The following is a 25,667-nucleotide window of genomic DNA, read 5'->3' as shown; positions in this document are numbered from 1 at the left end:
CAATGGAATATGAGAAGGAATACAGTAGTGATTGGTTAATGTTTCCTAACTTGCCACCATTTCTTCCAATGCACCTTGGCCAGTAATGACTGCAGGTGGCTCATTGACTTTAGATTATTGCCTTATCTAAATGCAGACTATTTTCTATTGCCACATTTAAGCTGGCCATTAACTTTAGATGATCTAATAGGCAGAAGCAATTCATAGTTACATACAGTATCTCACAAAAGTGAGTACACCCCTCAAATTTTCGCAAATATTTTATTATATCTCTTCATATGACAACACTGAAGAAAGCTTGTATAACAGTGTACATTTGATGTCCCCTCAAAATAACTCAACACGCAGCCATTAATGTCTAAATCTCTGGCAACAAAAGTGAGTAGACCCCTAAGTGAAAATGTCCAAATTCTGCCTAATTAGCCATTTTCCCTTCCCAGAGTCATGTGACTCGTTAGTGTTACAAGGTCTCAGGTGTGATTGGGGGGGGGGGGGGTGTTAAATTTGGTGATATCGCTCTCACTCTCTCATACTGGTCACTGGAAGTTCAACATGGTTCCTCATGGCAAAGAACTCTCTGAGCATCTGAGAAAAAAGAATTGTTGCTCTACATAATGATGGCCTAGGCTATAAGAATATTGCCATGACCCTGAAACTGAGCTGCAGCATGGTGGCCAAGACCATACAGCCTTTTAGCAGGACAGGTTCCACGCAGAACAAGCCTCGCCATGGTCGACCAAAGGAGTTGAGTGCACGAGCTTAGCATCATATCCAGAGGCTGTCTTTGGGAAATAGACGTATGAGTGCTGCCATTATTGCTGCAGAGGTTGAAGGGGCGGGGGTCAGCCTGTCAGTGCTCAGACCATATGCCCCACACTGCATCAAATTGGTCTGCAAGGCTGTCGTCCCAGAAGGAAGCCTTTTTCTAAAGATGATGCACAAGAAAGCCTGCAAACAGTTTGCTGAAGACAAGCAGACTAAGGACATGGATTTCTGGAACCATGTTATGTGGTCTGATGAGACCAAGATAAACTTATTTGGTTCAGATGGTGTTAAGCGTGTGTGGCGGCAACCAGGTGAGGAGTACAAAGACAAGTGTGTCCTGCCTACAGTCAAGCAAGGTGTGGGGATTGTCATGGTCTGGGGCTGCATGAGTGCTGCCGGCACTGGGGAACTACAGTTCATTGAGGGAACGATGAATGCAAACATGTACTGTGACATACTGAAGCAGAGCATGATCCCCTCCCTTCAGAGACTGGGCTGCAGGGCAGTATTCCAACATAATAACTACCCAAACACACCTCCAAGATGACCTTGCTAAAGAAGCTGAGGGTAAAGGTGATGGACTGGCCAAGCATGTCTCCAGACCTAAACCCTATGGAGCAACTGTGGGGCATCCTCAATGGAAGGTGACGGAGTCTCTAACATCCACCAGCTCCGTGATTTCGTCATGGAGGAGTGGAAGAGGACTCCAGTGGCAACCTGTGAAGCTCTGGGGAACTCCATGCCCAAGAGGGTTAAGGCAGTGCTGGAAAATAATGGTGGCCACACAATATATTGACACTTTGGGCCCACTTTAAACATTTTCCCTTAGGGGTGTACTCACTTTTGTTGCCAGTGATTTAGACATTATTGGCTGTGTGTTGAGTTATTTTGAGGGGGAAAGAAAATGTACACGGTTATACAAGCTGTACACTCACTACTTTACATTGTAGCAAAGTGTAATTTCTTCAGTCTTGTCACATGAAAATATATAATAAAATATTTACAAAAATGTGAGGGGTGTACTCACATTTGTGAGATACTGTAGCTAATTGCAGACTATTTTCTATAGCCACATTTAGGCTGGTCATTAACTTTAGATGATCGGATATGCAAAAGCAATCCATACTTAGTCAGGCAAAAAAAGACAAGTCTGTCTAGTTTAACCAATAAAAGAAAAAAAAAAAAAAAGAAAAATCATACAATCCCATATACACAATCCTATTCTCTACAGTTGATAAAGGAGGAAGGCGAAAAACCCCAGCAAAACAGGATACAATTTGCTACAGCAGGGGAAAAAATTGCTTCCTGATCCCCCAAGAGGCAAATTGGATATTTCCTGGATCAACCTTACCTATAAATATTAGTACCCACTTACATTATGTACATTTAGGAAAGAATCCAGGACTTTTTTAAAGCAATCTACTGGAGCTGGCCAGAACCAGCTTTTGAGGAAATCTATTTCACATTTTCACAGCTCCTACTGTGAAGAAATATTTTCGTAATTGGAGACTTAAATCTCTTTTCCTCTAGACATAAATAGTGCCCCCTTGTCCTCTGTAATAACCCTAATGTGAATAACTCATCAAGTCCACCATATGGACCCCTTATGTATTTGTACATGTTGATAATACCCCCCTTAATCGCCTCTTTTCAAGAGAGCATTCAGTTCCTCTAATCTATCCCCCATGAGCTCCTCCATGCCTCCTATCAGTTTGGTTGCCCTTCTCTGCTCTTTCTCCAGTTCCCTGGATATCTTTGACAACTGGTGCCCAAAACTAAACTGCATATTCCAGATGAGGTCTTACTAATGATTTGTACTGGGGCAAAATGATCTATTTTTCTCTGGAGGCCATACCTCTCTTAGGAAGGACTTTGCTCGCTTTAGAAACCGTAGCTAGGCATTGCATGCTATTATTATGCACTACCAAAATCCCCAGATCCTTCTCCACCATTGATTCCCCTAGTTTTACTCCCCCTAGTATGCATGATGCATGCATATTCTTAGCCCCAAAGTGCATAAATTTACATTTATCAACATTAAACCTCATTTGCCACATAGTTGCCCAATTAACAACCTCAATACTGGGCACTTTCACCCCCTTCCTTCCCAGACCAATTTTCTGCTTTCAGTGCTCTCACACTTTGAATGAGAATTACTCAGTCATGCTACACTGTACCTAAATTACATTTTTATCATTTTGTTCACACAAATAGAGCTTTCTTTTGGTAGTATTTATTTCTGTTTCAAAAGAAATCCAATAAAATAAAATTTCATCATAAATTTAGGCCAGAATGTATTCTGCTACAGGTCTTTGGTCAAAAAAAAAAAAAATCCTGATAAGTGTATAATAGGTTTGTGTTAAAGGTATAGAGTCTACAAGCTAGGCTACGTATCATTGAAAATTGCTCAATCCTGATGTACTGACTACCTATCTCATTTCTTGAGGCCCTAAAATTTCAGGACAGTACAAATACCCCCCAAATTACCTCTTTTTGTAAAGAGGATGGTCCAAGGTATTTAGTAAGAGGCATAGCGAGTTTTTAAAGGTTGCATTTTTTTGCACACAATAGTTGGGTAGTGAAGATTTTTTTTCCCCACAAAGTTGTCATATTAACAAGTTATTTCTTATACATGGCATAGATAAACTTGCAATTGCACCCCAAAATACATTCTTCTACTACTGAGTATGGCGATCCCACATGTGTGAGAATTTTACACAGCCTGGCTACATACAGAGGCCCAACATCCAAGTAGCACCATCAGGCGTTCTAAAGGCATAAATTACACATTTCCTGAGTACCTATCACATTTTTTGAAGGCCCTGTGACAGATGTTGATACATCCATTTGGGTGACGTGGTTAAAATATTTTCTTTCCAGCACGAACTAATTTATGTGGTCTTTTAATAAACTCTCCAGTAGCTTCTCAACTATAGAAGTTAAACTAACAGGTCTATAGTTACTTGGTAAAGACTTTGATCCCTTTTTAAATATAGGCACCACATTGGTCCTATGCCAATCCAGTGGTACTATTCCAGTCATTAAAGCATTCCTAAAACTTTGAAACCATTCCACCACATGGCGAACCCTAGCACCAGGGAGACAGCAAACCATTCAGTTGAAGCTATCCTGGCGACAAATCAGTTCTTCTGATTACAGAATCCCTTATTACTACCAACTGTCTAGGCCTACCTGCTCTACCCTCACCACCCTTACTAGATGGGCTGCTCTCTCAGCTGTTCGAGGCAGCAGTGACATCTAGGGCTGCCACCTCCGAGCTTGCACCCCCACATCTTCACTCAACTTGGAAAGCCCGTTGGTGCTCAACCCCAGGGCTGGCCTTCTTTTTCTGTGAGCCCCTATTACTCTCTCTAACTGCATTAACCCATCTTCCTACCTGATAATCCTTACTTACCCCTCCACCCTCCCCATCAATCCTACTAACCACCTGTATTCAGGGTGTAATATGTTACTTTTGCAGCAGCCCCCGCCCTCCTCTGATCCCCTGTTGTGACAGTGAGCGAGGGATCATATCCTTGCACTCGCTGTCATACCTTTTTACAAAAACATGGCCGTGCAGGGCTCTTCCCACCCAGCCAAAGCATTCATTCACTGAGTTCTGTGAATGTGAGAACTACAAGTTGCAACAGCCTTTGTGGTTGTCAGCCTGTAGTCAATGAACTACAAGGGTGTGGTTGAGCGCTCTAGGTAGTTCATTGATGCTTCCTGTCAGTGTTTAACCACCTGCTTGTACGAGGTACGAGCAGACAGCTTACAAAGACAGTCTGCAAGAGACCTGCATTGCACCCGTGATATGCTGATTGCGGGTGCAATGCGTTCCAGGCTCCTAGTAAAAATTTAATAAATAATAATTGTACATTTTTTACCTGCAAAAAAGATGTCCATCTATTTATTTTTGTTACAAAGGTAAACTCATCCTTTAGTGTAGGAAATAGTTTATTTGGGCCAGCTTGGTCCAAACAAATTAAAGTGAAAGTAAACTTAAAGTATAACTAAAGGCAAAGTTTTTTTTTTTTACATTTTGGATAGAGTAGAGAGGGGTTAGAATGCCTGTTTTTATTGCTGTCTGCGCCCCCCCCCCCTCCCGTTTAGGAGATTCAACCTATTTGTCCTGTTTACCTTAATCATTGATAAGTGAAAGTAAAAGAAATTCCCAAGTTTTGGGTTGTTCCCAGAAAAGTAATAGAAATGAAATGTTCCAATGTGGACACTGGTTTTGGTGACCTAGGGGTCCCCAAAGAATTCCCTTTATTTGCAGGAATTTCCCCTCACTTTCTGTTGGCTATGAGACATGAAGTGAAGGGAAATCTCCGCAATAGGGCACAAATGGCGAAAAAAAATCTGACAGGAGTTATAACCAGTGGTGCGATTCAGCTGGAACCGATGCAAGCCAGAGGTCGGCAAGGTGTCCGCTCACGGACACCGGTGTCCATGACTGGGCCTTGCCGGGTCCGCCACGCTGCCCCGCTATCCCATCCATCAATGACCATCAGCAATTATTCATCAGCGAGTGCTTACTCACAGTCGCCGGCCGGCCGCCCGCCGCTCCCTGCAATGCCCCGCCTCCCGCTGGCCAGCGCCGTCCAGAAGTGCAAAGAAGGCACGCCTGCCTGGTCTGCGGCTGGCCAGTAGATGATCGTGCTGTTGGCTGGGGGAGGGAGTGTGGAATTGGCGCGGCGGCGGGGGAGTCCGGGACTGGTCCAAACTGTCTGAAGGAGGGACTACTCACTAGTGGCACTGTGGCTGGCCAGGGCCTGTGATGAGAGTCCACACGCAGCACGCTCACACAGCAGTGAATGAAAGAGGAGCCGAGGAGAGTGCTGCACAGCAGGAAGTTTTAAAGACTCAGAGAGCACCAGAGCAGAGAGACTGTCTGAGGGGAGACACAACAAGGACACAAGGTACAAGTTTTTAAAGATTAAAGTAAACTGAAGTCTATGGGGGAGGGGGCCAGTAGGCCACCTCAGGAAGGGATGGGACCTGCCCTGGCCTCTTTTAAGGGTTCTTTGGGGGGGGGGATCTCCACCCTGGCCCACCACCCTGACCCTGGCCCACCACCCTGGCATATTTTTGGTAAAACAAATCCTAATAAGCGTATTTTGATTGTTTTGCGCAAAAGTTATCGTGTCTACTAACTAGAGGAAAGATTTATGTAATTTTTGTTTAGTTTTTATAATGGTGGCGATCTGCGATTTTTAGCGGGACTGCGACATTGCAGCGGACAGATCGGACCCCTGACATTAGATTTAAAAAAAAATGATACCATGCTTGAAAGTCGGAACTGGTTATTAAAATTTTTGAATCCCACCACTGGTTATAACCCTCCCTTACTCTATCCAAAATGAAAAAAAAAAAAAAATGTTTGCCTATAGTTCTACTTTAAGCATCAGCTTTAATGCATCAGAATATCCCCAAAATAGCTCATACAACCATTAACAGTGTAAATTGCCTGCATTACATCAAAATGCTTGATTCTGCTCTACTCTTACCTTGTACACAGGACATCCTCGTGTAAACTTCCCTGACAGCGCTGGCACTGTGTCCACAACCGAGAAAACTTCTCTTCCAGCGAACTCAGGTGAGAGATCTTATAATAGGATAAATCAAGTGACACGATAAGCAACACAGATCATCTATACAGACATTTTTTTCAGAAACGTTTGTTAAGTGGACAGAAATACATTCTGGGGCTGATTTATGGACATGTTACCAACACCATTAGGTTTTATTTTCTAATCTGCATTGGCTCCTGCTGTCATCAATCACAGGCTGTGAGGAGAAAGCGGGGAGCGGGGCCAAGCATCGCTGTCTGTGTCTATAGGGTGGTGTAAGACATATTTCTGGAGTGTAGCTACTTTTTATATGACACAAAAGGTGCTCTATAGGGACCATTCAGGAGGTGAAATAAGGCAGCAGTTGGAAAAAGTAATGGGCCGCTGCTTAAAGCAGAGTTCCACCCTGGGACATTACCCCGGGACAGTCAGGGCTAGTGCATTCCACAATGGCTAGCCTCTGATCTGTCCCAGGTTGCACTTACCTGCAAGAAGAAATACTTACCTTGAAAATGTATTGTCCAGCGCCGCCATCTCAGGTGTGGGTAGCTTGAAGCCAGCGCGATCCTCTTCTGTGTCCTCTTCTGTCTTCTTCGGTCCCACGATGCACTGCACCGGCCCCGCCGTCACTTCCGGTGCGACAGCGTCATCCCTGCACAGCTTCTGGGCATGCCCAGAAGCGGTTTAGCAAGGTATGACGGCACCCGCACCGGAACTGACGTCGGGGCCGGTGCAGGTGCATTGATTCCTGGGAGCGATGATGTTCAGCTCCCAGGAATCATTGCAAAGCCAGGAAGTGACGAATCGCCATGGCCGCCGAGGGGAAGAAGAGGAAGTAAGGTGAGTATATTTTCTTCTTAACGAGGTAAGTAAAAAAAATAAATGGATTGCGATTATCCATTTGTTTTTCAGGTGACCCGGAGCGAGAAGATGGAGGTAAGTTTTATTTTAGGGTGGAACTCCGCTTTAAGCCCCTAAAAAAGGAGCTCAGCACTAGTACAGCATTCCCAATATGGTAGCTCCTTGGTACCCCACCTTAAGATATTAGTAGTTCTATATGAAGAATTTGCCCCTCCCCCCTCTTTAAAATTGTTGTCTTACTCCCCTTTTGCCAGAGAGAGGACTGTGGTGTCAGCAGTCGCAACTTTAACATATACTAACTAGTTAAATTAAAACTTAAGAGCTCTAAAATCATGTATTTTGTCTTTACAATCATCTCTAAATCTGCATGACCTCATAAAAGTAAGCGGTCAATGCTAAGACCAACCTACCTCTTTCTGGTGTAGTTCAGATTCTCGTGTCTTGCAGTAATTGCACACCGCACCTGTAGCAACAAAAGCACTGAGTAAAATAGTAGGAAGGAAAAAACAATATTTAAGTTCTTACTTTACTTAATTTCAGCTCTTCCTTTCATTTAAGTATTTTTTGAAAAAAAAAAAAAAAAAATACTGGGCCATGCCAGATATTTCCATTGCAAAGTTGTCAGAATTATATTTTTTTTTGATTATTAATTTTTTATTGAAGAACATTTTTGAGGAAATTTAACAAAACTGAAACACAATAAACTGTCAGGAATAAAAAACAATTAAGAGGCAATAAACTGGACAGGTAAAACCAATATAGACGGGCCATGAAATACCAGTGTGCACAAACAGACAACCACATATAGCCCAGGGCGTACAAGTGACTCGTACAGTATCTTGAATCTATGCAGCCAGAATTATATTTCTAATGGTTTTATTAATGGGTCAGCTGATTGCACAGGTATTTCCATGGAGAACCCCATTTAAGAGGATGTTTAAGAGTTCACTCTGTTTATAGAACAAGATGGCCTGATTCTTGGCCAAATATTTGTATTATAGTGCAAATTTTAGGAAAGCCTTACAGACCAGTGTTGAAGTGGACACGACCAGGTCTAAAAAGAGACTTAGGGTCCTTTCACACGGCACGGTCTGTTTTTTTTCCCTTTGAGTCACTTTTTTTTTTAAACAGACACGGATGCACTTTCGTAGGGTCTGTTCCGTATGTCTGTTTTTCCATCCATCCGTTTGCAAATAAAAAACAGACATAATGAAGGTCTATGGGATTGCGGACGTTAGCAGATGACATCCGCTGACATCAGATTTTGCATCCGTTCCGTTTTTTAAACAGAAGAAAAATAGGATTCTCTTCCGTCTCAAAAAACGGAACTGAACGGAATGGACGCAAAACGGATGTCAGCGGATGGTCATCCGCTAACGTCAGCAATGCCATAGACATACATTATGTCCGTTTTTCATCTGCAAACAGATGGGAGGAAAAACAGACATACGGAACGCCCATGTGAAAAGACCCTACGATAAAAACAAGCCCCTTCACCTGTTTATCTGTTAGATACCAGAGCTTTTTTCTGCTTACTAAAACTCTGGCAAATTACATTTATAAAAGAGGAGGAGCTCAGTGCCAGGAAATTACAGGGGATAATGTTGACTTGAACAGAAGATGAGGTCACTGGGCTAGCCTGGGCATAGAATACAAGGGGTGCCACATAAACCCTGAAAGCACTGCAAGGTCCACAGATGTAGTTACCTTAGGTACTTTTAAAGTGGAACTTACCTGTATCTGAGCACCACAAACGCCATTTAATTTATTTTCAATATTCAAAGCAATCTCGCCCATTTATTCACGTCCCCATGCTTTATTTTGCTGAGAAATCACTTTGAAAAACACCCCCAGGATTTCTAGCTGTGGCGATCTTGAGTAAGGGCAGATGATTCATGTAGCATTAAGTTCCTGGAATCCATCTGCTCTTAGCTCAGGAATGCAAATAGGAAGGTGTGCTTAGCTAGGAAAGCCTCTTCTCCTGACCTCCAGATGAAAGAATAGATTGACCACAAAGACTCATGGGATATATGACATAATTTTGGCCTAGGCCAGAAATCAGGAAGTAACTGAAGGAATGCAAAAAAAACATTTTACAAACCAGTTGTTTGGCTCCTTTTTAAATCATAAGTATAACAGAAATCCCCCAAATGGCCCTGATCAAACTTTTACATACCTTGGAATGTTTGGCCTTGGAACAGACATACAAGGAAACACACACAGGTTAAAATGGCAATTAAAGGTTCATTTTCTACATCTGTGGCTTTTTAAATTGTAATTAGTGTCTGTTTTATAAATTGTCAATGCGTTTATCAGCGCTCACGTGAATGCACTGAGCAGGCTGGATACTGAGCCATGGAGAGCAGAAAAGGACTGTCAAAAGAATGCATAACAAGGTAACTTTATAAAGATGGAAAAGGATATAGGATACCAAAAGCTCTAAATTTGCCAGTCAGTACTGTTTAAGCACTTATTAAAAAAGTGGACAATTCGGGGATCTCTTGATACCAAGCCAAGGTCAGGTAGACCAAGAAAGATTGCAGCCACAGCTGCCAGAGGAATTGTTCGGGATAGAAAGAAAAACTCACAGGTAACCTCAGGAGAAATACAGGCTGCTCTGGAAAAAATGGATTTTTGTAAGAACTTACCGTAAAATCCTTTTCTCTTAAGCTCATTGACAGACGTAGTCTTCTTGATTCTCAAGAGCTGGGTTATGTTGTCTCCGCAGGAGTAGGACTAGGCAGAATGACAAAACGTTCTGGCTCCACCCTAGGGGGCAGTCCCTGAGGGTATATCCTCCCTCTCTCTGCTACAGGGAATCAGTTCTGTTTAAAGCAGTACAGAGAAATTAACCCAACCCAACTCAATGATAGAGGGGCGGGTACTACGTCTGTCAATGAGCTTAAGAGAAAAGGATTTTACGGTAAGTTCTTACAAAAATCCATTTTTCTCTATCGCTCATTGACAGACGTAGTCTTCTTGATTCTCAAGAGCTGGGACATCCAGAAGCAGTGCCACAAATGAGGGGTGGGATTGACAAAATCAAATCCAATCTAGTAGGCCCAACCGGTGCCAAACTAGAAGTTTTACAGGCTCATTATAAACAAAGAATGAGACTAAAGAAAAATTTTCCAACGGAAAAAACCCTCGAGGTAGACCACTGGTCTCCTCAAATTGCGGCCTGCAAAACCTTGCGGCCAAATGAGGCATCAGACGATGCCATTACATCAACTTTATAATGTTTAGAGAAGGTATGCACCGACGACCAGGTAGCCGCCTTGCACACCTGGCCCACTGATGCCTGATGGCCAAAGGCCCATGACGCACTAAGTGCCCGAGTGGAGTGCGCCTTAACAGGGAACGGGGGCTCCCGACCCTTAATAGAATAAGCCTGCACTACCGTCTGTCTGATCCATCTGGAAATGGTCGCGGCAGATGCAGGCAACCCCTTTTTGGGTCCATCTGGGATCACAAAAAGTGAATCCGTCTTGCGAAACGAGTCTGTTGTTTTCAAGTATACCCTGATCGCCCGGACCACATCCAAGGAGTGCAAAGCAAATTCCCGAGGATGACTGGGCTTAGGACACAGGGAAGGTAATACAATTTCTTCATTCAGATGAAATTCTGAAACTACTTTTGGTAGGAAGGATGGATTCGGACGAAGAACCACCTTATCTCTATGAACCACCAGATATGGTGAACGACAAGATAATGCGGCCAGTTCTGACACCCTGCGTGCAGAAGTAATAGCCACCAAGAAGGCCACCTTCTGGGACAACGTGGGTAGAGGAATCTCCCTAATATCTTCAAAGGGAGGTTTCTGAAGAACCGACAACACTAAATTAAGATCCCAGGGGGGTAACGGCGCGTGCACTGGCGGAGCCAGATGTCGCACCCCCTGGATGAAATTCCGCACCAAGGAATGAGTAGCCAAAGGCTTCTGAAAGAAGATGGCTAATGCTGAGACCTGACCCTTGATAGTACTCAAGGCCAGTTTCTGCTCAACCCCTTGTTGCAGAAAAGCCAATATTCGACTAATCGAATAAGACCGAGGACGGAACCCCAAAGGTTCACACCATGCAATGTAGGACTTCCATGTGCGATGATAAATCTTTCTGGAAGTCGCTTTCCTTGCTTCAACTAGAGTAGGAATAACTGAAGCTGACAAACCTTTGTCCTTCAGCACCTGGGTCTCAATAGCCAGGCCGTTAAAGCCAGCGATCGTAAAGCAGGATGGAAGATCGGTCCCTGAGACAGTAGATCCTCTCTGAGAGGAAGTCTCCACGGGACGTCCGCCACCAGTCTGACCATGTCGGCGTACCAAGCTCGACGAGGCCAGTCCGGAGCTACCAGGATTACTGGGATTCCTTCCTCCTCTACCCTGCGAAGAAGTCTTGGCAGTAACGCGAGAGGAGGGAAGGCATATATTAGCTGGTATTGCCCCCACGGGGCGATCAGTGCGTCTGCGGTTTCTGCTAGAGGATCGCGGGAGCGAGCCACGAATCTCTGAACTTTCCTGTTGAATCGTGATGCCAACAGATCCACATCCGGGGTGCCCCACCGTAGGCACAACTGGTGGAAAACGTCTGGATGGAGGGACCATTCCCCCTGATCCAGGGTCTGACGGCTGAGATAATCTGCCTGCCAATTCTCCACCCCCGGAATGAACACCGCAGAGATTGCTGGAACAAATCGTTCCGCCCAGCGAAGAATGCAAGCCACTTCTTTGGCCGCTCGGACACTCTTGGTGCCCCCCTGGTGATTGACATAAGCCACAGCCGTGGCATTGTCCGACTGGATCCGAACCGGGCTGCCCTGGAGCTGCTCGGTCCAGTGAATCAGACAAAGTCTGATCGCTCTCAGTTCCAATACATTTATCGGTAATCTGGATTCTTCCGGGGACCAAAGTCCCTGGGCAGATAATTGACCGAGAATTCCTCCCCATCCGGATAGACTGGCATCCGTGGTCACTATCGTCCAATATATTGGCAGAAATGACTTTCCCTGGCTGAGCATAGGAGACCGAAGCCACCAAACCAGAGACTCTCTGGTCTGTTTGCTCAATCGTATCTGATTGTCCAGGGATTCCGGATTCCGATTCCATCTGAGGAGAATCTCTTGCTGAAGAATTCGGGTATGGGACTGGGCAAATGGGACTGCTTCGAATGAAGCCACCATCAACCCCAGAACCCTCATGCAAGTCCGAAGGGAAGACCAGCTGTTGGACAGTAACAACTGGACTGCTGATTGAATCTTTCGAAGTTTCCCTACCGGAAGAAACACTCTTGTCCTGACTGTGTCTAGAATTAGACCCAGATATTCGAGCCTCTGGGTGGGAACCAGAAAAGACTTTTGCTGGTTCACCAGCCACCCGAATTCCTGTAAAGAAATCATAGTAATTTCTATGTTTTGTAGCAAGGTCTGAGGAGACTCTGCATGAAGCAGAAGATCGTCTAGGTAACCTAGAATCGATATACCTCTTTGGCGCAGAAGTGCCAACATTGGGGCCAACACTTTTGTGAAGACCCGCGGAGCCGTGGCGAGACCGAAAGGTAACGCCACAAACTGATAGTGGTTCTCCTCTACGGAAAAGCGTAGAAAACGCTGATGTCCTGCGAAAATGGGAATGTGAAGATAGGCGTCCTTGATGTCTATGGACGCTAGGACATCCCCTGGATGCAGGAAGGCTGCTACCGTGCGAATGGACTCCATTCTGAATCTTCTTATGTTGACGAAAGAATTGAGTGCTCTTAAGTCCAGAATTGGACGCACTTTGCCCTCTTTCCTGGGTATTGTAAACAGGTTTGAATAAAACCCTTGAAACCGTTCTGTCCCAGGAACGTGGACTACCACTCCTTGTTGTAGTAGATCTGTGACTGCTCTCCGCAGATCTTCTAGACGATCCGGAGATAGTCGGATATTGGAAGGGAAGAATCGCGCCGGTGGGAGAGATCGAAACTCGATCTTGTACCCTGACTTTATGACTTCGCAAACCCATTTGTCCGGGATTCTGAAAAAGCCATGGATCCGGGAACCAGCGAAGACGTCCCCCCACCCCAGTTATGGGTGGGGGCGCACCTTCAGGCTTTGGATGGTTTATCTTCAGGTCTGGAGGGGGCGGGCTTTTGCTTGCCCGACCAACGACCCCTGACGCCTCCTGCAGGAGCTTTGGAGGACTTAGTTTTTTCACCCGCTGGACGAAAAAACCTCTTGTGAGCAGAAAAAGAAGGCCCTCGTCTTTGACGAGTTCCTTTACCTTTAAAATTTTGCGGTAAAAAGGTGCTTTTTCCACCGGTGAGATCCTTAATGATCTCATCTAAGTTGGCTCCAAATAGACGCTCTCCTGAAAAGGGGATATTAGCCAATGCTTTTTTGGAACCTTGGTCGGCTATCCAACCTTTTAGCCACAGTGTACGCCTGAGAACCACTGCTGAGACTGATGCTCGCGCCATTAATGGAGTGGCGTCTAACGCCGCATCACATACAAACTGTAACCCCTGTATCATTTGTTCCAACAAATCTGATACCGCCTGAGGGACTTCTTCTAAGTCCCGGCGTAACCACTTGGTCCATTCAGTTACAGCCTGCGAAACCAGACCAATAGCAATTATTGGCCTGAAAGCTGATCCAATCAAGGAAAACATGGTGCGAGACATAGCTTCTATCTTGCGATCCACTGGATCTTTAAAAGACGGAGCGTCTTCTAAAGGAATAACCGTGGCTTTATTCAATGTAGCAATAGGTGAATCCACCACAGGTGGTTCTGTCCATTTCTTAATAAGGGTTTCCTCAAACGGATAACGCCTGTCAATGCGTTTGGAAATATTAAAAGTGCGTTTTGGCAGACGCCATTCTTCATCGATTGGATTGCCAAAACATTTGGGCAATGGAAAAACCTTTGCCACTTTGATGCGCTTTTTAGTCCCAAAAGGGATCTCAGTTTCAGCTATTTCTGATGGAATACCCTGTAACCTTAAAGTCTCTTGAACAGATGAACAGATACAATGAGTGCGTTTACCAACGCTTCCTCTCGGGCTATGGCAGATGCCGAAACATCCTCCTCACTGTCTGAAGAGACAGGACCCGAGACACCAATACCAGATGAAGTACCTGCAACTGCAGAAATAGGCTCAGAGTCTGAATCCGAGGTTTCAGATAATAGGGGGTTAGGCGGGGGTCGCTTTCTTGCGCCCTGTCCCTGACAAGCCACTTCCACCCGGGACACAAAAGTTTCCATAATAGCTGACAAAGATTCAATTGTCAATGGGGTGCTGGAGGATCCCGCAGACCCCTCGAGGGGATCCGGAGGAGATACATGAGTGGCAGGGTCCATGTTAATACAGGACACTTTTGCCAGCAATAAACAAAAAAACTTTTTTTTTTTTTTTTTTTTTGTGTGTCTCCCCCTAGCGCAATAGCGCCCCTCAGAGTACCTGCTTCTCGATCCCAGAGAGAGAGAGAGGGACCCCCAAGGCTCACCAACCGATGCAGTGCAGTTTCCAACAAACTGCAGCCAGCGTCTGTCTTACACAGACTGGAAGGAGCCGTTTGCTTTTTCCCGGGCAGAAGGCGTGGCTCCGCCCCCTGTGTACGCCTTCCGGCGTTCCCAGCCCTCCACGAGGAAGCTGGGCTCACAAAACATGGCCGCCCCCATAGAAGAGACATAAGACTCCAAAAACATGGCGGCCGGCGTGACCTGAGGACATACATGCATTCGGTCTACGGCAAAATGGCGGCGGACCGCCGATATCGTCTTCCCAGCACATCCACCTGCACTCTGCTGAGAGGTGACATATGGATCTACAGAGATACACTGCACATAAGGTAGGATTATACCTCCTATGTTTGCTGTAATGTTACAGTCTGCTGGGTAGAGTGTTAGCTCTTGAACCAAGTCCACTTCCCACAAACACATGCTGTATTACAAGGGGGACTTGTAAGTGTCAGATATATACTGACCATATATGGAGGGGCCCATAATATATACTGCCTCATAAATGAGGAAAAAAGGGAACGTTTTACTCACCATACCGAACCGACAGGCACCCTCTCTTCATAATACCCTCTCCACCGAGGTGGGGGTTTGTGGACGCCTCGACTCTCTGGTCCTGGCGTCCAAGCGAGCTTTTAACTCGCAAAGTCAGTCCCTTTACTGGGACTCCGTCGCGGCCGACTCAGCGCACTGGTCTGCACGCGCTTTTAGGCAGAAACCGGGGTGACCACTGGATCTCACATCCAGCCCGTCGCCCGGCCCCGCATACTTACTTGAATATGTCGCGGCCGACCAAGCGCAATGCCTGGTCTGCACGCGCTCGTAGGCCGGCTGGGGTGACCACAAGTGTCGCCCAGTCCGGCATTCTTGCTTGAAGATCTCACAGGAAAAAAACACTGGAGAAAACTACCTAAAAAATGTCTTTTTCTTAAAGAAAAAAAGTCTTGCCAGGACCAAAAGATCCCAGCAAGGAACTTAGGTCCTTACTCCTGACTAGACAGAAAAAAAATGATTCCCTGTAGCAGAGAGAGGGAGGATATACCCTCAGGGACTGCCCCCTAGGGTGGAGCCAGAACGTTTTGTCATTCTGCCTAGTCCTACTCCTGCGGAGACAACATAACCCAGCTCTTGAGAATCAAGAAGACTACGTCTGTCAATGAGCGATAGAGAAAAGACAGTGTGGTTGTTTTTAGGAACGCAATACCAAGATACCTAAACAAAAATGATCTGCATGGTTGAATTGCCAGAAAGATGACTTTATTGCGCCAATGCCACAAAAAAGCCCGGTGAGGCATGTCAAGGTGTTGTTGGACATATTGTAACCTTGAATTGCCATTTTAACCTATGTGTCTGTACCAAGGCCAAACATTCCAGGGTGTGTAAACTTTTAAACAAGGCATTTGGGTGATTTCTGTTATCATGATTTAAAAAGGAGCCAAGCAACTATGTGATAATAAATGGCTTAAAGGATCACCATTCTTAAATACCGGTAAGTTTTTTTGGCACATCAGTGAGATCTTCAATATTATTTCCAAAATGTCATGATTTCTCCCAGGGTATGCACATTTTTGAGCACAATTGTGTGTGTGCATGTGTAATTCATGTAATATGAGACCAGGGAGAAGAATAAAAGCTTGAAGAGATGAAGAAGGTTAGAAGTAGTATTCAGGATAACTATTTAAATAAAAATGTAACTCTGGCTAATGGTAAATGGCCAATTTAAGTAAACAAACTATATTATAAATGTGGTATTATTTCAAACTAATTGATGAATAAGGTATTTCATAAGAATAGGACTTGCAGTATGTGATTTACAAATGTCCAAAAATCTGATGTTACCCATGGCAATCAGATATTTTTTTTCATTTTTAACCGCTTCCTATCTGCCCACCGTCAAATGACGGCGGAGCGGTGCATTCATTGTTCTGGGACGCCGTAATATGATGGCGCACCAGGACGGCCTCTCTCGCGCGTCCGTGGCAGGTGCGCAGAGCGGCGATCGTGGGCGCGCCGTGTCCTAGCAACAATGACATGACTCTTTACCCATGTGATCGGCTGTGTCCAATCACAGCCGGTCACATGTAAATGAGGAAGTGCCGTTATTTGTCTCTCCTCGCCTCACACCGTCAGAATATGAGGCGAGGAGTGCCGATCAGCGGCTCCTCCTCACAGGGGAGACAAGGACACTTCATCAGTGCCGCCTATCAATGCCCATCAGTGCCATCTCATCAACGCACATCAGTGAAGGAGAAAAATTATTTATTTTAAAAATTTACTCACAGAAAAACTTTTTTCTTTCTTCAAAATTTTGTATTTTTTCTTTACTTTAGTAAAAAATAAAAAACCCAGCGGTGATAAAATACCACCATAAGAAAGCCCCATTTGTGTGAAAAAAAAAAAATGATACAAATTTCAAATGGGTACAGTGTAGCATGACCGCGCAATTGTCATTCAAAATTTGAGAGTGCTGAAAGCTGAAAATTGGCCTGGGCAGGAAGGGGGTGAAAGTGCACTGTATTGAAGTGGTTAAACAAGCCTGAAAGAAGTAGATTGCAACTAACCATCTAGATACGCATACTCCTCTCTCTATTGCTTAATATTAAAACTATAAAATGTATACTTTTTGTAAGAAATATACATGATTCGTCAATAGGTGAACAGGTACCGTAGATTTTTTAAATTGCCCTCATCCAAATCCACTATTTGGAGCCCCGGGATAAAGCGGTGAAGACCAAGAAGGGAGACTTTGCTAGCCAAACCTGTAATGTTAAATCTGAATATGATACCCAATTTTTCTTTGTGACACACATTTTAAATAGTCACATAATTACATTGATTTGAAAATGATGTACTGCAATATGCATATTGCACAATTTTGCAGCCTCTATTTACAGTTCTGCTTTGCTGTCTATTGCAAAACTGGAGGGTTAAATAACCCATGCTGATCCAAGCAATTTTGGTTGATACAAACTTTTGGATAGGAGCTTCAGTTTCTGTCAACTTTGTATACACAGGCACCAACACACTCTCAACTAGAGGTTGTCTGTTAGAATTTAGTTTATTTCAGTTATTTTTCCTAATTCATAACATAAAACTGCAAGACAGGACAAACAGTCAACCCAATCAGAAAGCAACTGAAACTGGGCAAAAAAATATGGGTCTGTAATGTGGTATTTTGTTTTCAAAGTGTAATTTCATTTTTTAATTGTAAACAGAATGAACACAGTATTACCAACTAATGATTAAAGAGTGAAGCTCTGTCCTATTTCTCCAATCTCTTCCAGAAAATGGATTAGAGTCTTTCCATTATGATGGCAACTCGCTGATGCACAATAAATTGAGATTGTTATGTACATTTTGTGTTAAGTTTCCTTACTTGGGCTTTTTTAATATTATTTTTGCATTTATTTGTACAAATGTATAATTTGTATTTGTCACACAATGTTTCACTGTCTTTGTATTTTTCTTTTGATTTTTTTTTTTAATGTATGCAGCATCAAATCTCTGCCCACCTGTCAGTGCTGTAGGGGTAGCTTGGTCTTTCTGGTGGGAGGGGCGATATCCCCGCTCAGCATGGGCAGCCTCCTTCCCCCTCCATTTGCCCTAGTGCTGGAGGATTGTGGGCTTGTGACAGACCTTAGTTGGGGGAGGTGTGATTTGCTCCCCACTGTCTGTTTTCCTTTGCACGGGGGTTTAGTTCCGAGTCACCAACCAGTGGTTCTGTCTTATGACCTTCTGGAATGTAATCTAGTGCTCCAAGATGGCAATGTGCATTCACATGATGTCATCGTGGCCAGTTGGCCTGTGTTAAGTGGCTGCCCGCATGCATGGCAGGGGTTCCACAAGGGGGTGCTTGATCCCAGTGTCCCGGCATTCTATTATGTAGTGAGGTACATCTATAACGCTGTGAATTTATGCAGCGCTTTACATATATATTGTACATTCACATCCGTCCCTGCTTGCAATCTAAAGTATTCTAGTGCCAGAGGGCCATGGCTCCATGGTAGGGCAGTTCTTGCCAGCTCTCCCCTTCCTGTCTGGGCATATTTAAGGAGCTTCTCCTGCGACATGCCACTGCTGGCTCCTCCCTGTGTTGGGCAGCAGTTGACCATGCCGCTGGGTGATCCCCTTGCCTACTATGTGAAGGATAGTTTGTATTTAATTTATTGTGGATAGTATATTTTTTATTAACTTGTCTTATATATTATTTTAGCACCTCTTGGATCTCTGTGGGTGCAGTTGGGAACCCCTTTTCTCCCCTTCAGCTGGTATGAGGGTGCACAGAATTGTAATATTTTTAATTGTAGCCATAAACATAGCCAGTGGTATTGCAGCCATAGCCACAATGTGGAGCTGACATATACTGTACAATGTGTTTTTTTTTTTTCTATACACGTTGCTCATATTTTCTCATTTTCATTATGAAGGTCCATCGAGCAGTCCCTGAAGAACAGCAAGTCTCGAAAAACATTGGGCACTTGGGCATTATTTCTGTGATATAGTGGGTAAGAAATCTGTCATGTATGACAGTAAAATGCGGTTATAGGTGTCACAAATGTACATAATACCGTTGCTGTGAATACACATTTTTTTACTGAATGGTTTTAATTTTACAATAATAAAGCTTTGTTAATTTTATCAATGGGTTGTTTGAATTATGGTGCCTACAAAATCCCTTCCAAAAGTGCCTTTTTTCTATGGTTTTTGGATAGAGTTAGAACCCTTGTTGGGTTTTATTGATATTTAGGGGTAGCTTGAGAAAATCCCCCTCACTTACATTCCATTGACAACAGCGTCATCAGAAAGAAAGTGAAGGAAAATCTTCAACAGCAACACAGACAGAAATATTTTTTTTAGTAGAAAAGGGGTAGGGTTGGACCCCTGGTAATCCTTACTCTTTTTTAAAGCTAAAAATAAAAACAATGATTTGAAAACACTGGTTCTTACCATTTTTAAAACTAACAGCTAATGAATAAGTGCATACTTGTTAAAGGAAACCTGTCATGATAGAAACATGAAGACTACAATTGCTGAGCTAACTTTCATGTTGCTGCATTGATCTGCTGACTTCAGTACTTTGACTCACTGCCTGGAAAAAGTATGCATATAAGAAGGTCTCTTATTTTACTGAACCTCTTTGGAACAAATAAAAGCTACTGTAGCTGACTTGGTTTTGACGTTGCAAACACCTTTTGCTGCACCTTACTCAGTCTATGTCTCAGAACATGCATGCGTCTATTAGACATCGTTGCACTTTAATTGAAATGCTTACTAAATACTGCAGAATGGACAAAGACAACCCTGAATCATGCTATGTTAAAGACAGCTTTCTAATGGTATTTTCCATATTTCCATTCAGGCAGACTCTGCTTTAAGGTCCCCTTCACACTTTTCCACTGCATTGTGTTCATTTTAAATGGGCTATGCAGGGTTAACCAGACCTGCACAGGTTTAGTACCAAAGCACACAACAATGTGTGCTGCAGCACTGGTGTAATAACTACCTCCTTCCTGATTGTTTATTGTTTATGGTCTAGGTTTTGTTGGGGAATTTTTTTCTTCACTTCCGGTCTTGATGATGCAACAGAAACTGAAAGCAAGGAGAAATTCTTTAAGACAAGTATCAGTGGAACAAGTGTCCACCGGTTTACTCTCACCTCTTGTTATGGTGGAAACTGTAAATTTTTGGATTTGCCAACACTTTGATGACAATGGTCACCACAAGAAATATAGAGGGTGAATCTACACAGCCAGGACACAAACAGCAATAAAAAAATTGAAGGTCTAAACCATGGGTGTCCAACCTTTTGGCTTCTCTGGGCCACATTGAGTGTAAAGAAATGTTTTCGGGCCGCATATAAAATATATACTATAGTTAAGGTATATAAGTAATAAAATGCCGCTGCGCCCTTCCCACGCTGCCGCGCCCCCCTGGACTAATTTAACACAACTAGAGGATGATCAAATTAAATAAAATCAGTATACAGAGGCTTACTTCTTCTGAGAGATAATAAAGGAACACTCTAACCACCATGACCACGTAAGTGATTTGAAGTGGTCATGGTGGTAGGAGTCAGAAACACTGCACATGCTCGCCTCCAATACCCCCCCCCCCTCCGAGGCAGCCTCTGCCTACCGTTAGTTTGAAGTTGCTGTGGCCATGCCCCCGACCTGACTTCCTTCCTCCCCAGCAAAAAAATATGTCAGGTGGCAGTGGGCCGCATTGCCTGTGGTTCTGGGCCGCAGGTTGGACATGCCTGGTCTAAACTTTGCCAATGCCTTTGAAAATGAAACTTTTTTTTTAAAGAAAATTCTGGCTATACACATGTAGTGCTCTGCCCTAGTTAGGCTACATTTAGTCTTTGGCTCTGCTGTACTTAGTGGAGTGGTGATCTGTTTTTTGGTCTGGTCATGTTTCCCCAAGCTTTGTGGTTGATTACTCCTGCTTGTCTCTGGAAGAAGCTTCCACAGAATACAGTAGGAGGGTCAGCCACTGCAGTTATATATCTGCTTTCAGCCAATTAATGGGAGGGACACCAAAAGGAAGCTGAAGGAGAAAATAAATGTTTGGGAGGCTTGCTCAGAGTTTTCTTAACCTGGGGCTGCAGCCTGTGTACTGGAGTTGCTGTTTAAGCCTGGGCATGTGCTTGGTTGAAGATCTGATTGAGAGACATCTTCTGGAGGGTATCACCTGCAGAGACTAGTCGTCAGTCGGATCCTTTCTTCCTCACTGGAGAGTGTTGCATGGAAGCTGGATGGCAGAAAGCTGTCCTTGAATTTTGTGAGTAAGACCTTGAATATGGATACTAGGTGTTCAGGGATGTAAGTGCGAGAGGTTGCTGTAAGGACTGCTCGCATAAAGTTCCAGATTATCTGGCCATTTCCTTCTACCTCTAGTAAAGGATGTTACAAGAGGATTTGGACTATAGTTTGTCCTCCTGCTAATTTCTCCTGATGTTTTGGAGAATCCTGCGCTCACACCCCTTTCATGTTCAAGTTTTCTGCATTAAAACCATAAAAAGACATCCCCTAGACCAGTGATGGCGAACCTTGGCACCTCATGTTTTGGAACTACATTTCCCATGATGCTCAGCTTCCCATGGGAAATGTAGTTCCAAAAAATCTGGGGAGCCAAGGTTCCCCATCACTGCCCTAGACTGTATATTATACATTATAATGAATTATAAATGTTTATGCACTCCTGGCTCCTCCAGCCTTTGAGCACCCCCTCAGCAAGCTGCTAGCTGGGCAGGGTTAAAATTGCGGGTTTACTTCCGAACTCAACTGTGTGGATCTTAACACACACGGTGCGGTTCGTCACCCCCCAAGCCAATGGCTCCCACTGGTCTAAGTCCAGGGATGAGAGAGAGAGCAGCAGAAACCATGCTGGACAAAGGTTGGGCTCAGGTAAGTATTTAAAAAAACACACACAAAAAAAAAAACGTTCGCCTGTACAACCACTTTAAATGATTAAAATGATTTTGGAAGGCAGATTATAAAGAGCAAGATTAAAAACTGAACAATAATATTTGGCTGGATGTTGATAAATCCTCTTTGGCTTCCTCTGAACATCTGGGGGATCCAGCGGAAAACAAAATGCCTCCTAGCTCTCACCATCAGCTCTATCTGCATTGCTGATCATGTGGTGTGTGATGTGGTTACATGCTCCTCTGCTGCAGTGATCCAATCAGGATTCCTGCCTGTACAGCATGTTCACTGTCTTTAAGAGGAATATTCTTCTCACTGTCCAGCAATGTAAGGAGCATTGGTCCAACTGTCCTCCAATATATGAAGGCCCCCCACTAACCACCATTTTTCTACGGGACTACCATTGACCAGCCATGTATTGGGCATTTATCTCACCTTTTCCACTGACCACCAGTGGGATGAATGCCCTTCTCTCCTTTACCAATTAATGTGGTGTGGTTAACAATGAGCTGTATTTACAGTATATTCGTTTTTATCAGGGGTTCCCTGGGACCTGATTTTTTCAAGAGCTCCTCTAAAAAGCAGCTTTAAATATTTAAAGATGTAAGCACATGGTTAAAACTTTTACTGCCTACACGCAACAGATTTTTTTTTCTGTGGACAAAAATGGAGGGTTTTGAAATTCTGTCAAGTCTTTTCGCTCACTGCCTGTACCAGATATCAATAAAAATACACTTAACAAGCATATAATCAATGGGGGAAGTCTAGCATCTCCATCAGTTCTGAACGGCTCTTTGTGAAACCATTGGAGCTTTCACATCAATACTGTCACTAGGACGTGTCGGGATAAAAGTTCCTACAAGTGTGAATTTGGGGCTTTATGCAGGTCATCCTAGAACTATAGCCTTTTTTTTTTGGAAAGTTAATTTGATTCAATGTTTTCAAATTTCCCAACATCATGATGGTACGAACATCATGTTTTCTCTCCATTGCTAGGGCATGCTAAAAGTTGGAAAGCAGCAGCTCTTTTACATGTTCAGCTTGCTACCGCAATGCAAAACAGGATTTCCATACTGTCACTTTAACTGGAAGACAAAGCAATCCTACATAAAACAAACGGGCCTTTCACTCCTTTCCAGGACATAGGAAAATTAAGTATTTGTTTAGATCTCTTAAACCTTACATGAATGTGTCCTTAGGAGTGACTGGCATCAGTTTTTTAAGGATTCTCAGTAAGTAATATCATCTTATGTAAAACACTGCTCTGCATTAAAGAGCAACACCACCAGAAAATGCTAATTGTTATTTGTCACCGCAGTTTGTTTGCCTTGCTTTCAGAGGATGGGGAGGTGATAAAAAAAAAAAAAAGCTGAATATTTCCGGTATGTCCAAATTCACCATCACGTTCGGAACCTGCTTAGACATTATGAGGGCCCACCAAAAATCCTAAATTTCTTTGAGAACTGATGCTAAAATGACCTAAACTTTAGAGGTTTTGTTTCGGATTGATATGCTTCCCTGACGGATTTGATCAATTCAGGCTCCTTTTCCTATACATCCTTTTCTTTCTTTTGCAGTCGCTCATTGGGGCGCTTAGTGTTGCCAGCAAAGACCAAACTTAAACATAACTGGGCTATCACTTTTGGTCTTTCAAAAACCCCCTGCATTTGCTATTCTGCCGACCTTTTTATAGTTTGTAATTGCGGATGTCTTTATTGCCTTATGTACCCCTTTTATGAACACATACTGTACATCACTATGCACTTGCTTGTGCCACAAGATTACTACTTTTTTGTTTGCAGTTGTGCTGAATTTTTTCTAAAATTGTAAAAGAAAAAAAAAAAAAAAAAAACAGATTCCTCCATCCACACAAATGAGGACCTGCTGCTGTCAGTATACCCTGATAACCAAATCTGTCCCTTTGAAGGAAGTCAAACAATTGACTTTTGCTGATCAGGGACGGCCACACACTGATCGAAATTTGGTCAGTTCAGAAGAGACCGGTCGAATTTCGATCAATGTGTGGTCGTCCCTGCTTGACAGAAGTCAATCATTTGCTTGACTTCGGTCGATGGGATATGCTTGAAAACCTTTGGTGATCAGTGGATGGAGCGTCTTATCTGTGTACTCTGTGTGGTGGGGAAATGTTAATTTGTCATTTGATGTAAATCCCAGCAAATGCTCCTCTTCTGTTACGAAAAACAATCAGAATTTTTGATATCTATGTCCAGCTTAAGTGGGTTATAAAGAATGGCTAGTTTCTTGTTTATTACACAAAAAAAAAAAAAAAAAAAATAGCAGAAGCCCTCAATTTCCTGCTAAAAACACTACAATTGACATAATTTCTTCCAAGTATGTTACACCTAAAAAAACGCCATACACGAAAAAACTGGATTTTTGTCCTACCGTAAAATCCTTTTCTCTGAGGTTCACTGGCAGACACAGCTTCAAGTCTTCAGACCATAGGGCTTATGCTCTTGCTCTCTAGAAGTAGAACTAGGCAGAAACCGTCTTGGTTACGACCCTGGGGCAGTCCCAGAGGGTATACCATCACTTCCTGCTGTAGGACTTCCAGTTTGTAACAAGTAGTGTCAGAAGAACAAATAACTCAACCCCAAAAGAGGGTTGGGTGCTGTGTCTGTCACAGAACCTCAGAGAACAGGATTTTACGGTAGGACAAAAACTGGATTTTTGTACTTACCGTAAAATCCTTTTCTCTGACGTTCATTGACAGACGCAGCTTCATATCTTCTTTAGCCATTGGGTTTTGCTCCTCCCATCAGGAATAGGACACTAGGCAGGAAAAATCTTTCACCACACCTATGGGGCTGTCCCTGCAGACATAACCCCACACACTCTGCTACAGCCCTTAGTTTCGTTGCAAGCAGTGTTTAGAAGACAACAACTCATTCCACTTATAATTAAAAGGGCGGGTGCTGCGTCTGTCAATGAACTTCAGAGAAAAGGATTTTACGGTGAATACAAAAATCCAGATTTCTCTATTGTTCATTGACAGATGCAGCTTCATATCTTCTTTAGCCATTGGGACGTCCCAAAGCAGTATTATCATGAGGGGTGGGAAAAACAATGCAAAGAATCCAACCAGGTAACAAGGAGCTCAACCAGGAACAACTGGAGTTCACCTAGAAAAAACATACACCCTCAAAGAGAAAAAAATGTATAAACGGTGGCCTGCAGCAGACACAGCCAATCCTTTTCGAGTTCCTTCAGTAAGGACAAAAAAAAAGTCTGATTTCCTGAAAGATTCAGTAGCCGCCAGGTAAACTCTATTTGCCCGAACCACATGCAAAGAATGCAAGGCAATTTCCTTGGGATGCTTGGGCTTAGGACAGAGTGAAGGCAGCACAATGTCTTCATTAAAATTCAAATCAGAAACCACCTTAGGAAGAAATTACTGATTAGGTCGAAGTACCACTTTATCTCTACCAGATCACTTTATCACCTTACCAGATAAGGTGAACGACAAGACAACGCCGCCAGTTCAGACCCCCTGTGGGCTGAAGTGATAGCCACCAAAAAGGCATCTTC

The 25,667-nt window shown here is 43.6% G+C and overlaps 1 protein-coding gene across 1 annotated transcript in view; it reads right to left on the bottom strand.

Moving 5' to 3' along the window:
* The window catches only part of POLD1 (DNA polymerase delta 1, catalytic subunit), a 388,959-nt gene that overhangs the window by 19,403 nt on the left and 343,889 nt on the right, over nucleotides 1–25,667 (bottom strand). The window contains exons 25-26 of the mRNA XM_082274252.1: nucleotides 7,610–7,662; nucleotides 6,276–6,373 (exon numbers count right to left, since the gene is read on the bottom strand). Of these exons, the coding sequence (XP_082130378.1) occupies nucleotides 6,276–6,373; nucleotides 7,610–7,662 (151 nt within the window). The remainder of the gene's footprint in view (nucleotides 1–6,275; nucleotides 6,374–7,609; nucleotides 7,663–25,667) is intronic.

This window comes from Pelophylax lessonae (assembly GCF_965119305.1).
Source record: "Pelophylax lessonae genome assembly, chromosome: 12".
Lineage (NCBI taxonomy): Eukaryota > Metazoa > Chordata > Amphibia > Anura > Ranidae > Pelophylax > Pelophylax lessonae.
The sequence above is the reverse complement of the archived record's forward strand: the minus strand, read 5'-3'. Positions and strand labels throughout refer to the sequence as shown.